Source organism: Lachancea lanzarotensis, scaffold LALA0S03 (genome assembly GCF_000938715.1).
Source record: "Lachancea lanzarotensis genome assembly LALA0, scaffold LALA0S03, whole genome shotgun sequence".
NCBI classification, from domain to species: Eukaryota; Fungi; Ascomycota; class Saccharomycetes; order Saccharomycetales; family Saccharomycetaceae; genus Lachancea; species Lachancea lanzarotensis.
Genome location: NW_019212881.1, coordinates 172,423 through 185,830, shown reverse-complemented (window position 1 = coordinate 185,830; position 13,408 = coordinate 172,423). Strand labels below are relative to the sequence as shown.

At 44.1% G+C, this 13,408-nt stretch overlaps 7 protein-coding genes across 7 annotated transcripts; 5 read left to right on the top strand and 2 right to left on the bottom strand.

The window, feature by feature from the left end:
• Positions 1 to 218: 218 nt before the first annotated feature.
• CWC15 (LALA0S03e02168g1_1) lies at positions 219 to 881 on the top strand (the record flags this gene model as incomplete). The annotated part of the gene is made up of 1 exon (XM_022773137.1): positions 219 to 881. The coding sequence occupies one exon, from the start codon at positions 219 to 221 to the stop codon at positions 879 to 881; it is 663 nt and encodes a 220-aa protein (XP_022627641.1).
• Positions 882 to 1,179: 298 nt separating this feature from the next.
• On the bottom strand, positions 1,180 to 2,640 carry RRN5 (LALA0S03e02146g1_1; the record flags this gene model as incomplete). The annotated part of the gene is made up of 1 exon (XM_022773136.1): positions 1,180 to 2,640. The coding sequence occupies one exon, from the start codon at positions 2,638 to 2,640 to the stop codon at positions 1,180 to 1,182; it is 1,461 nt and encodes a 486-aa protein (XP_022627640.1).
• Positions 2,641 to 2,879: 239 nt separating this feature from the next.
• SLS1 (LALA0S03e02124g1_1) lies at positions 2,880 to 5,000 on the top strand (the record flags this gene model as incomplete). The annotated part of the gene is made up of 1 exon (XM_022773135.1): positions 2,880 to 5,000. The coding sequence occupies one exon, from the start codon at positions 2,880 to 2,882 to the stop codon at positions 4,998 to 5,000; it is 2,121 nt and encodes a 706-aa protein (XP_022627639.1).
• An 897-nt stretch (positions 5,001 to 5,897) lies between these two features.
• PUT1 (LALA0S03e02102g1_1) lies at positions 5,898 to 7,325 on the top strand (the record flags this gene model as incomplete). The annotated part of the gene is made up of 1 exon (XM_022773134.1): positions 5,898 to 7,325. One exon carries the CDS (start codon positions 5,898 to 5,900, stop codon positions 7,323 to 7,325), a length of 1,428 nt encoding a protein of 475 aa, XP_022627638.1.
• A 345-nt stretch (positions 7,326 to 7,670) lies between these two features.
• Positions 7,671 to 9,773, top strand: DPH6 (LALA0S03e02080g1_1; the record flags this gene model as incomplete). Its single annotated transcript, XM_022773133.1, has 1 exon — positions 7,671 to 9,773. One exon carries the CDS (start codon positions 7,671 to 7,673, stop codon positions 9,771 to 9,773), a length of 2,103 nt encoding a protein of 700 aa, XP_022627637.1.
• Positions 9,774 to 10,082: 309 nt separating this feature from the next.
• On the top strand, positions 10,083 to 11,015 carry LALA0_S03e02058g (LALA0S03e02058g1_1; the record flags this gene model as incomplete). The annotated part of the gene is made up of 1 exon (XM_022773131.1): positions 10,083 to 11,015. The coding sequence occupies one exon, from the start codon at positions 10,083 to 10,085 to the stop codon at positions 11,013 to 11,015; it is 933 nt and encodes a 310-aa protein (XP_022627636.1).
• Positions 11,016 to 11,108: 93 nt separating this feature from the next.
• SEC1 (LALA0S03e02036g1_1) lies at positions 11,109 to 13,281 on the bottom strand (the record flags this gene model as incomplete). Its single annotated transcript, XM_022773130.1, has 2 exons — positions 11,109 to 13,177; positions 13,251 to 13,281. The coding sequence occupies 2 exons, from the start codon at positions 13,279 to 13,281 to the stop codon at positions 11,109 to 11,111; spliced, it is 2,100 nt and encodes a 699-aa protein (XP_022627635.1).
• Between the last annotated feature and the right edge of the window lie 127 nt (positions 13,282 to 13,408).

Here is a 13,408-nt window from a genome sequence, read left to right as displayed (position 1 = left end):
TGGAATCGTGAGAACCCTGGGTTGAAAAAGAGTATAATCATTGCCTGTTTGAGGAAATCAAAATCTAAAGCGGAGGATAAGGTATCAGATCACTGAATACGATGTGTATTTTTCCTTAGTCAGTCCAATTTATAGTGTAAATCATAATCCGATTGAGATCTTCAAGAAATCTTGAACTTCAAACAAGAACAGCTCATCGACGAGTTTTCCATTCAGATATGACCACTTCACATAGACCTCAACTCGAGGCTCGTAATGGTGCGAAAGGCAGTTACGTTCCTACCAGTATCCAACATGCCAGACTGCTCCCGGGACATACAAAACTCAAGTATAGAAAACGCAAGCTGGACGATGACGAAGAGGTGTTGAGATCAAAAAGGCATGGAGTTAAAGCAGGAAAGGAGTTCAAGGGTGATGAACGTGAATTCGAAACGGATCAGAATAAAGAGGCCTCGCAAAATCGCGAAATTGATGTGAGTCAGAGAGGGCAAGAAGAGGAAAAAGACCAGGAAGATGAGGAAGAAGAAGATGAGGGAGAAGAAGATGAGGGAGAAGAAGAAGAAGAAGAAGAAGAAGAAGACGACGAAGAGGAAGAAGAAGAAGACCAAGAAGCTCTCTTGGAAGAGCTACATAAAATACGACAAGAAAGAATGATCAAAAAATTAAAAGAGGATCGTGAAAGACAAGACGAAGAAAATGAAAACCCCAGTATCAAAGAAAACAAAGCAAGCCGAAAAAGTTGGCGTTCCCAAACTGTCTTCGGTCGTCAGAAATCCGAAAAGCCCATCAACCAATCCAGCGATGACCCCAAAGCCAAATACACCAATGACATGACCCGAAGCAGTTTCCATCATGATTTTATGCGCAAATACGTCAGATAAACTGGTTTTTACGGCCAGTGCAGCTTAATGAGGTTGGTCAATAGCAATCTCAGACCATCAAAATTGTACGAAAAGAATGTCCATTGAGACCGGCAGCAGGTTCTGCTTCGTGCTTCACGCAATGCTGATGCGTGCTTCTTTATAAATATTCTGTTACTTACGTTCACAAGACTAGCTGGTCTATGAGTCTATATCATTAAAATTTTGACAGGATATTTCAAACTTTACCGCGTCAGATTTAAGGCATCCTTTGATCGCGTCGCTCCCATCCGTCCTCCAAAACCTTTACTAGACCTAGTCACTCGTACTGAAATTCTCGCTGTATGGTTTCTGGAATTCCTTCTTCGTTCAAATGAGCATCAGAATCTTCCAGTTTTAAAGGTTGAATAGGTGCATCCTCGCCTTGCAAAAAGGCAAGAAGCGCATGTTGGTATTGCTGTGAAAGATGAATGTCATGCCGTTCTAGCTTAAGTGTTTCTAGATCGCAAAGCTTTTTTTCGAAAGGGTTATTGATCTGATCAAATTTATCCTGAACAATGAAGCTCTGATCATCCTTCCTTTTTCCGTTCAGCTGGAAAAGCTTTTGATGTATATGAGCAAAAGGTTCCGTTTGTGAGTCCTCTTGAGCGTTATCGGATTCAGATTCTTCTTTTCGTGAGTTTTCGAGGTCGTGAACGGCTTGCGCATGAGCCAAAATTCGTGGCACCACGCCCATAGCCGTTCGATGGGTCTTGAAGATCCGGCCCTCTTTATGCTTTAGTTTGAATTTTTTTAAAGTGGAAAGTACACTTTCTGCTAGACTTGGAGCTGCCAAACCTTCTTGTCGCATCGTAGCCAGCCCTTTCCAAACATCTTCTTCTGTAACGACGTGGGGGAGATTCGATTTGGACTCACCTATCACTACAACTTCATCTGGTTCTTCCGGACGTTCTGAAACCCGGAATGGTTTGCCTTTCAGCAAGTTTCTTCTGGAAACATGTTTTCGGTCAAGATTAGGCAAAACGGTGTAAAGCAGGATTTTGCGAAGCTGAAGCGCGATACACTTTTCCAAAAAATCCTGAGATTCTTGCGAGAAGGGCAAAGCCGTTCTCGAAGCTGGCTGAAGCTCTTCTATGCCAGTTTTCGAGTATATGGGGTTCCAACGTTTTGACCAATTTTCGAAATTGATGATACCGTCAAAACTCGATTCGGAGCTTTCATACTCCGCTGCTTGCTCTTCATCAACGGCGTTGGCTATATTCTCTTCAAGTGCCACAAAAAACTCGTCCATCTCGTATGCAATTGGGAAGTCCATTTTCGTCAAAATGGCGCCATGACGCTTAGTATCTAGATTTTTGAGTTCTTGCAGATTTCTGCGCAACACTTCGTGATACGCCATGATCTCAAACTTAGATTTCTGCGGGAGAAATTGAGCCCAATCGTCAAGTCTATGGATCGAAGACCTCGACAAATGATGAAAAAACACTTCTTTTTCCTCACAACTCCAAAAAACACCCTGATAATTCCCTTCTCGGTCTTCTTCATTTTCTTCTTCTTCTTCTTCCTCATTTTCTTCCTCTCCATCACTGAAGTCCACCCTTTCCGCTGATTCCAAAACCCCCATGTTCAACCATTTGGCCTGGCTGTTCACATGCAAATATGAGCTAGAAAGCTGCGATCTGCACCATAAAGGATCCAAAAAACGCCTCAATTCGTTGTTAAAAACTAGGAAATAGTCTGATATTACATTGTGTGCTTCAATTGACGTCTTTGGAGCCATGTTAGCCGCCCATCCCCATGTTTAAAGAGAATATTATCAAATCTGGAGTGGTTTAGATGCCTACTTTATATAGTCTTCTGGTCAAGTTTCTTATTCTACAGCTAATTTAGTGATGATTGAAAAAATTCAAGCTCATCGCCCGAAATTTGACATATAAAAGCGGTAAGAATCGAAACTCAAAGGCGCCACGAAGACATACAAAAGGTCTATAGTCGCAGTTTGGGAGGTTGGATCTGATAATGCTTCTTTTTCCGTTCAGAAAAGTGAGATTAGGGTCCCGATGTAGCCTGCCCATATGCTGTCCAAGACGACTCTCTGGAACAACCAAGGTAGCTAACCAGAGAGTAACCAATTCCACAGTAGCTCCAGAGCTGCTCAACACAAGAGGTAAGAAATTGAAGCCTCAAAAGACCCAGATTGTGATCTTGGGACCCCGGGAAGCGGGTCTGGTGAAAAACCGTAAAAGAACTCCGGCCTATTTTCAGCGCGGTGATGGCCAAAAAAATCGGGAAAACCGTCTCAGTGCGCTACAAGGCGTCGAATTCGACCACGCAAGATCAGATACGTCACCGGCGGACGTAGCGCAAGAAATTGAGTCCCAACGGCTGAAATTGCTGGTCTTCAAGAATAATGTGCCCAAAGAACAGGTCATCAAGTCGATCCACGATTTGACACCGGGATCTGATGCACAACTTATGTCTGTAAAACGCTACGAGCAACTGCGATCGCTGTTAGACCTTGCATACACCCTCCCGCAGCTTAGAGAATACACCAAGCAATATCACCAATTGCCTATTGCGAAATCCACGCCGAAAAAAGCACTTATTTTAACCATCCTAAACAGACTTTGGAGGTGTCAAATCAACCAATCGGAAAGCGAGAGTAATGACCTCCTAGTGGAGCGGATCGTAGACGTACAAACAAGAGACATCTATCTGTTGCTGTTGACCAACAACGGTAAGATTCTTCAGAATTTCGCGCGTCTTGGAGCAACCGTTGCGGTGGCTCTCGGTGAAAATAAGATCATTGTTCGTGCCACCAAATCGCTGGTAAAATACGTCGAGGTATCGTTGCGCAAAATCCTTGATAATGTGCAGCGTGAAATCATGTCTGTAGACGACTTGATTAAAGATCACAGTTATCAAGGCGTTAAGCCGATTTCTCCAGCTGTTCTTGCGAATCTTGTTCAAAAGGAGAGTGCAACGTTCTTTGAGGAGTTGTCCGACGAGAACCCGGGCACTTACGCTATCACTAGTTTCGGCACCAAGCGTATAAGGCGCGCGAAGAACCTACTATTATGGGCACTGGAATACAGCCCACAGGTCTCTGAGACCGTGAAGTTTTTTGGTGAGCAGGACCAGTCTCACTACATGGCATTCCCATTCACAGAGATTGACGGTTTGGATTGGATACGAAGAAAAAGCGATTGGTTTCGCTTGCAGAGACCCATCGTAAAAGGACCTTCGCAGATAGTCGAAACTAGTCCGGGCTCTTCAGTTTTCACGGAAAAGAAACTAGATGAGCTCTACCAGGAGATAGCGGGAAGCACTGCAACGAATCTTATACCAGATTTCAAGAGTGATGTAAGTGCAAAGACGTGGAGCGTTACATTAGGCCAAATTTTGACAGATGAAAAACAGCAGTCTACTATTTTTCAGCCGAAAGTAAGCGGTATCGTTCACAAATTGATGCAGCTACCACTTTATGACGACATAGCCACCCAAGACGAGCTGTACACTGTTGATCAACATGAATATTACGTTCAATTAAAGCTTATTCCCAAAACTGACAGTTCGTTGCATGCAAGGAACATTCCGCCTTTGGAAATGTGGTTCGAACTTGACGACGACGACAAAGCCATCAACAGTTCTCTGCGATGCCTGCTGCATACTGAGGACAGGAATCTGCTTTTGAAGACTCCTCATTTATCGCATGATTTGAAAGTCACGATGGATCGCACGGTCGAAGTGGCCAGACCGTATGATGAAGCCCCACACAGCTGGCTGGAAGACCAACCTGGTTTGAAGGAGTTTCTCCTTCGGGCTCGTCTCACATTTCAAGAGGGCGAAAAACTGTCAGTGCCTAAGCAGCTGACATTTAATCTGCATTTTAAGGATGGTTTGGCTCCGGAACCAGTTGTTTTTGAATACGTGAACGTAAGATATCACCGCATTTTGAAAATGAAGCTCGACGACAAGTATCTAGCGCAGTTTTCGGACATCAACGGTGGATCCCGCGGTGGTCGCTTCAAACAAATAGATTTCGTCAAGCCTGATGGTGGAGAAATCACTCGCCAAGAGTTTGGTCAGTTAATCACCCGAGTAGCCGATTTCATGGTAGGACCTGTAGATAAACATTAACGCACTAAAAACATATCCCACATATAGTATAGAATGAAGGATATCTGGATCTTCCCGGTATATTCGTCGTTGTTATTTTTTGTTATAGTGTCGCTGACACCTCTTACTAGTTGAACTGGATGTCAGTTTCCTATTATGGCTCGGACTTGGGTTTCCGAGCGAGCGCCAGCGACACACCCGTACGATGTGCTCCAGGTGATGACAGCTTAAACGTATCTTTGAAACCCAACGTCAGCGTTTTGGATCTAAGAGGTTTGGATCGTTGTGCCAAGTTCTGCTGTACGTATTTCTAAACGTTGTGTTCGACATTCGATCCATGTTTCCTCCTCCTTCTTCCTACGTTCAAGAAAACCCGATTTTTTTTTGGTTTCGAATTGTCAACAATCGAACCACGAAGTTAACACAACAGAATTATAATGACTAAAGTCCATACACTAGAAAATACATTGCACAAACAATGCTCGGTAGTTGTTTCTGACGGCCTTTGGTCAAATCTATCCGTTCTATTTCTCTCACGTGATCGCGGAGTTGGCTTTCCGATATTAATTGTCACCTGCTGTCTTTAGTAGTAAAGGTTAGATAGATGTCGAAATCGGCTCTACAACGATAAACCCACCGACATATCAAACGTTAGCGGTGTAAGACCACAATTTTGTAGAGATAAAGCTCGTCTGAGTGTTTATCTTTGTTCAACTTGTCGCTGACCAACTGAACAAGTATTTAAACAGCAGGTTTTCCGATAGATTTCGGACCATTCGTTCTTGCAAAGTAGTACATCTCAGTACATCTCTAGTTCATCTCTAGTTCATCTCTAGTGTAGTTGCATACCAAAGACAGTTCTTGTAGCTTCATCTATCCGCTAGAGATTGAAAGATTAAACCGTAAACATTTTGAAATATGCTGACTACTAGACATTTGATCCAAGGAATAAGTAGAAGTGGTCGTCTTTTGAGGGTAGTGACGCCCCAGGCGATGAGATGTATGGCAAATACGCCCATCCACAAGAAACCGGCCGACACAGCTCCCGCTAGCCCATTTTTGGCCGAGATTGAAGCAGTAACGCCTTCAAATAGCGCACATCTCAGTCAACTCTCGACAAAAGAGCTTGTTTCGCTAGGTGTGATCGGATTTGCAACGATCAATAAGCCCATGCTAGACCTGGTACTGAGATTATTCCCATTTGTACCGATCTGGGCCATGAAACTACTGGTGTCGTCATTGTACTGCGGCGGTGACAACTTCCAAGAGGTGAGAGAAACCGGGAAAAGACTGCAGGACAGAGGCATCAACAACATGATGCTGTCGTTGACCATTGAGGACGCAGAGGGCACCAAAAACATCGACATCAACCATATCGTGTCTGAGACCATTGCATCCGTTCACGAAATTCTCAAACCCCATTTGCTCCAACAGCTCACCAAAACCTCAGACGTCAACAGCATTCCACCGGGCTACATCGCTCTGAAGCCCTCAGCTCTTGTATCCAACCCATACCAGACATTGTTGCACTTCAACGACCCAGAATGGCAAGAAAACCGTAAAGCGCTCATCGATAATTGTACCAAGATTACTCAAGAGGTGTTCAATTTGAACCAGGAGCTCGCAAAGCAGTTCCCAGAACGCAAAACGCCTTTTTTCGTCTCTGTCATCGACGCTGAAAAATACGCTCTGCAAAAGAGCGGTGTTTACGAGCTACAGCGCATTCTATTCAAGAAGTTCAACCCAATGAGCGCCAGCATGGTGTCCTGTGTTGGAACATGGCAACTATACTTACAAGATTCCGGTGCAGATCTCCAGAAAGACTACAAACTAGCCGAAGCTGAAGGTTACAAACTGGGCTTGAAAATCGTTCGTGGCGCTTATATTCACTCCGAACCAGACCGTGCTTCCATCATTTTCCCGGACCAAATCGGCACCGACAAAAACTTCAACACCATTATGTCCAGTGTCATTGCGGATCTGTTAGCCAAGGGCCAGGACTCCACATACGGCCACCTAGTGGTCGCTTCTCACAATTACCAGTCCCAGAAACTTGCAACGCAATTGCTCAACGGACAAGACGACAAGATAGGCAAGGCAAACGTGGTGTTGGGCCAATTGCTTGGTATGTCAGATAATGTCACCAATGACCTGATTGTCAACCACAAGGCCAAAAACCTGATCAAATATGTACCTTGGGGTCCTCCAGCGGAAACCAAGGACTATCTACTGAGAAGACTTCAAGAAAACGGCGACGCAGTGCGGGCAGACAATGGGTTTCCTCTAGTTGTCGCTGTGGCCAAAACTCTGTGGCAATCGCTATTGGGTAAGCCAAAAACAGCTTAGGGCCTCAATTTCTCGGTCAGAACTACCTATATGATGTCAAAAGAGGAGACGTCCGGTACCGACCCTCAATTATCGTGTGGGATCCACATTCACCGCCAAACTTGAAATTGACCACAGTTCTTTCTCTCAACCAGCGATAGAATCACATCGGCAGCTGGCTTGAAAGAAAAGCTGCATGTACATTAACGACTATATACAATTCAAAGAATAGTAATACACAAGGATCGGAGACTATACCTTTTGTCTGGATAAGTTGTTGTAGAAAGTTGTTAGCCTTTAAACTACGTCAGTAATAATTACAAGTCATCATCAAGCTCATCTCATCGACTAAAAACGACAATTCGCATGAAGTTCATCGCATTGGTATCTGGAGGCAAAGATTCCTGCTATAGCATTTTACACAGCATCAAGCAAGGCCATGAACTGGTAGCCTTGGGCAACCTTCATCCCTACGATGAGGACCAACAAGAATTGGATAGTTTTATGTTCCAAACGGTGGGACATGATCTTGTGAAATGGTACCAACAGTGCACTCAATTACCATTGATACGTCGAGCCATACGGCCCGAATCATCAAAAAATGTCTCATTGAACTATTATCCCACAGAAACGGACGAAATTGAAGATTTACTAGAATTGTTGATCGATGCCCAAAAAAAGGTGCCTGGTCTCGAAGCTGTTAATGCTGGCGCAATTCTATCTTCTTACCAGAGAACAAGAGTGGAGGACGTGTGCTCCCGTTTGGGTCTTGTCTCTTTGAGCTACCTGTGGCAGCGGGATCAGAAAGATTTGATGAGTGAAATGTGCCTAATGTCGAAGCAGTCCAATGAAGAAAACGTCACTCCCAAAATGGATGCCAGATTGATCAAGACGGCGGCTATTGGCTTGGACGGGTCATCTTTAGGCAAATCTTTACCGCAAGTTTTCCCTCTACTGCAAAGACTGAATGAAAGATTCGAAGTTCATATCTGTGGTGAAGGCGGAGAGTTCGAAACCATGGTGTTTGACGCTCCATTTTTCAAGTATGGATATCTTGAACCCCATGTGCTGAGGATTGAAGGTGCTGACAACTTTGATGGTGTGTATAGCGCCAGAATGGGTGTGACCTTTGTGAAGCGCGAAAGCCAGAAAACAATAGAGGAATTACTCTTGAACTTGCCCGTTCCACCAGTTTTAGAGCACCGTTGGACAGAATTGGCAGAGAATGTTTGTATTTCGGATGAAGCATCTATTAAGCCTACGTCAAAGACTGCTCAGACTCACACAGCGCAGACATCCATCAACAAAATTGGGTATATGCTGTATGTGTCCAATCTGAGCCCACGAACAGGAGACTCAGTTGAATCGAAAACGCAGGACGTTATCAACCAATTGAAGGAAATTCTGGAAGGAAATAAGCTGTTTGCAAGTCAAATCATGTCGTCTTCCCTTTTGTTAGAGAAGATGGTGGATTTCTCAACGGTAAATGCCCTTTACAATAGATTCTTCCAAGTACGTGACAATGGTCCACTGCCTCCATCGAGGGCATGCGTTGGTAGTAATCTTATTGGGGAGGGTACGACCCTTCAACTCTCTGTGGTGGTTGACACAGCGGCTGTGATTACCGAACACAAAGGCATGGCTTTGAATATGAGTAAAGACGGCTTACATGTACAGGGACGCTCTTTCTGGGCCCCATGCAACATAGGACCTTATTCGCAAGCCATTTGGAAAAAGGAAGATCCCAATCGGATAAGCTTCATCAGTGGTCAAATAGCTCTGGTACCTGCAACAATGGAGCTAGTGAGTTCGCTGAGTCCTGGCCTGGGTGAGGATATATCACAAGCTGTTCTTGCCTTGCGTCATTTTGATACACTCAAGAGAACCATTGATGCAGAGGTCCAAGTCACTACAGTTTGCTACGTTTCCGGAAACCAAATGGTGCCCGCTGTTGCTAAAGTATGGGCGCTGTACTGCACGGAAATGGCTGAAATTTCAGACGCTTGGTTTGACAAAGCTTTAGAAGATCCGCGATCATTGATAATAGTCAAGGTGTCTGAGCTTCCAAGACAGGCCAAATGCGAATGGGGCGGGACTGTCTGCAACAAGTTATCGGTGGTGGATGAAGACCAAGACGACCACGCCACGGAAATTGACGACAATAATGCTGGCAAGAAAGAAGAAGATAATGATGATTTTCTCCGCATTACTTCCGCGTCCTACCAGGCTACCATAAAAAATTCTACTAGTTCAAGACGAGTCGTTACAGGATATCTGGATTCGCAAGAGGACTTTGAGAAGATTGCAAAGTCTTGCCCACGCTTACAAGCGACTTTATTCTACTCACCCAGCTCTAACTTATCTGTCAGCGAAGGCCTGCCTGGGATTGAGCTTTATCCGGTCGAGCAAGTCTACGATTACGAAGGCAAAGAAAGACTTGCTGGGTTCCAACTCACAGGGGAAAGCTAGTACCCACAGTGAAGTCTAGCGATACAAGTTACATGATTGTCAAGTCTTTCTGGGGGACCGTTAGTTAAAACTTGATGAGACTGGCACAACATCCTCGTCAAGTGACAATTCATTCTTATAACTTGAAATCCCAGACTTCACAATGAACAAGACTACAATTTGATAAATATACTTATGTATGTAGTAGTCTTCTCTTCAGATAGATTCGAGAGCTTATAAGTTCGTGCCAGCCAGTCGAAAGTGTTAAAAACGTTTGTTTTGCTGAACTTGTGTGCTTCGAAGATTATCAAACTGAACAACGTCTTGACGATGAGCTCGGAACTTGACCAAAGTACCTGGAATGGAGAGGCTGAGAAGCTTTTAAAGTTTCGAGATGAGAAGGTGAATAGCGTGGATAAAGATGATTTGGACTTTAAAAGACTGCTTATCGAAAGACGAATCAAGAAAGCAGCTAAAGAACATTTGCGGGATGAGAACGCTTTTGCTAAGGGTAGAATCGATCTCGTCAGTGAAGGCTACCTGACGGCAATCAGCATGGACTATGATGAGCTGAAAACCGCTGGGGTCGCATACAAGGTAGAAAGTGAAGTATCAGACGAGCTGGAACAAGATCAGGACGTCGAGGGCGAAATGGACGAAAAGCGAGACAGTCCAGAACGTCCGGATACTACGATGGATCTTCTGATAGCCCAGGAGTTAAGCAACGATAAGGCTAGCAACATAGTCAAACATTTAGCTCGGAAAGAAGACAGGCTAGTAAGCAGTGCACGCAAGAATACAGAACTGGTGAAGACGATGTTGAATGAAGCTGATACAGCTGTTGAAAATACCAGAAAGCGTAATTTGGGAAGTCCGGACGATGGCATGAATTCTGACTATTATAAACGAGGTAATCAAGAGCATCACAAGCACGTACAAGATCCGGGTTGGTTTCCCCATCAAGGATCAGATTTGGGATTGTATACACAAGCAGCTCCATACGCCACTATGACGAATAGAAACGATAATCTGCTGTCCCATCAATCACACCAATGGGCCTTTGACACCACCCGTCCCCCGTTAACGTTTCAGCAAGAGTCTCTCCCCAAAATAACATCCACTAGTGGGATCAAAAAAACGAGTTCAGGGACTCTATCACCACGCAATCCACGAGCGTCGTCTCCTCCAAATTCAGATAGTCGGACCAAGAAACCCAAAGCTTTACGCAAAATGGAGAACATAGCTCGAAAACATAGTCTTTAAGTACATAACTTGCACAACCAGTGTACGGATACGAAACTAAAAAACGACTACGCATCAATGGCTACAGAAATACCTCATAATCATTTGATATGACTACTTCGACCGCAAGAACTTTGAAAGTTTTGAACGTTTTTTCTCTTGTGGAGGAGGCGCCGGCATCACAGGCTTAGCATCCGCGGTGGATCGCTGGTTTGAGGCTTTGTGGAGATGCTGGGTAGCCACTGGTGGTGCAATGGCTCTATCAAATAGAAAACTAGGAGCAGTCTCATTTTCCTTTCGATCAAAGTTTAAATTGAGATATTCTCTGGGTTCGCTCAACTTTTCGATGCTCTGCATCACGTCAAGAGGTGAAAGTACGGTATCGCTACCTATGAAAACGTCTTTATTCTTTAGTTGAGATTGAAGATAGGCGGATCTTAATTCGGCATGGGTCAATCCACCTATACTATAGTAGAAAAACCTCTGCCTTGGTGCTCGATTTTGAGAGTTTTTCCTTGTCCACGAAGCTTTGTGCCGAGGATTCCTTAGAGAGGTTGAGGAATAACTGTATGTGCCATCATCGACCGTATCCTCTTCTAGAACTTCGATAGGTTTATCTTTCACGTAAGGGAATGCACTTTCACTCAGTAACAGTTGGTTCGTTATTACCTTTGACAAGTTGTTGCTCACCACGTTGATGAAACGCGACGTATTGTAAGTATTAGGATCATTGAGAATGGTCTCATGTAACCATTCCTTCTTGTAAGGTTTATCCGCAGCTTTTTCTTTTACCAGCTTGAAACCGAGAAACTGGAAGTTGACAAACAGTGTCATGAAATGCTTGTAGAATGAATGGCCGGATGTGATGCCTATAAAGGACAAAAGCTTTATAAAATCTTCTTCGATAAGTCCTCCTCGGTAAAGAGCATATACGAGAATGAAGCGGATTTTGTCAGTTATGTTGGCAGTTTTACTCAAAAGATTTTCGAGAAGAGCCTCAGCGGGCGCCTTGAATTTATGGCCTTCCGCGTCCAATCCCAGCCCGGCCATTGCTTGTTCAAAATCAGCAAGCTCCGCTAACCTCCTCTCTTCGTTGACGTTCAGACACTGATCGATCAATGTCCTGTGTAATGTGATACGTCTTCTATCCTCATCAAAGTCTTTGAGATGGGCCACGACACTAAGCAGATCGGTTGTGGTTTTTACATTGGCGCGATCAACTAACAAAGGATTTTTGGCAATAAGCTCATTAACTTTTGCGTTGAGGTATTCTGTTGCATCCATGATGTGTTGATGTCTTAGCTCCACCCACTCAGGGTCATCAAGCTCACGAAGTTTTGCAAATTTCTCTTCTTTTTCGCCCTTTTCATTCTCGGCGAAGTAGTGGTAAACGTCTGTTTTAGTATCTACCTCCGGAACCAGGTCATACGCCATTGCTTGGTACGAGAAGTCGTGTAGGAAAAGCGAAAATGGATCCACAGAACGCTCGGTTATGACTAGTACTGCACGAGGTCTCGGTGAAGGTGGAGGGAAACTTTCGTCTTTTCTGGCATAATCGTCGATCGCCTCTTGGAACTCGAAGGCCAGTTTTTTTGCGAGCATTGTGGAAGGGCTCGTGGCAAATACTTCTGGAGACGGTTGCGAATAGCGCACCGTAGGGTATTCTCCCGTGACAATGCAAAGATTCAGTAACGCATTAACCGTCTTTGCAATACTTCTTTCTACCAAATCCGTGCATGCTCTATTATAAAACACTTGTAATGGCTGATCAATGCCTATTGTTTGGAAAAATATCGATTCCTTGGGCTGAAAAGAACATTGTACTTGTGCTAAAGTCCCAATATACTGAGGAAGGTATCTTTTAGAATCGTAAAACCTCACCAGATGATCGCTGAATCCTGGCAAAAACCTGACATGTGCCCTCTTGTATTTTGCTGGTCTATTGCTAAAGTCTGCATCCATACAATTTATGTTGAACTTCGTGGGTTCCAGTAGATATATCGCTTCTACGGAAGGTTGACCTTTTCTTTTGGGCGAATCAATTTTGTCCACAGCGGTCACCACACGTAATAGCGTACTTCTATCTGCAAAAAGGGTATCCAACAATGCATCAACCGTATCATCAATGATCAGGAACTTTAAGTTATGCTCCGTCTGAATTTCATTGATGAACGATAAAACGTCTGTAGAATGTTAGTTTAAAACAGCTCAAAACAGCTCCTTTGAGCGCGAATTTTGAATCATGGTATGACATACAGTTGCGTTGAAGCTCAATCAGGTCTGACATCAGGTTTCAGACCCTATTGGAGTGCCTCAAGATTATGTTGAGATCTTCGAAGTTGAACTGAAGTAGGACCCGTTCATGTTAATCAAAGGTCCCGGTAGTTTCTAGATCACGTGAAGGAAGAATAGGA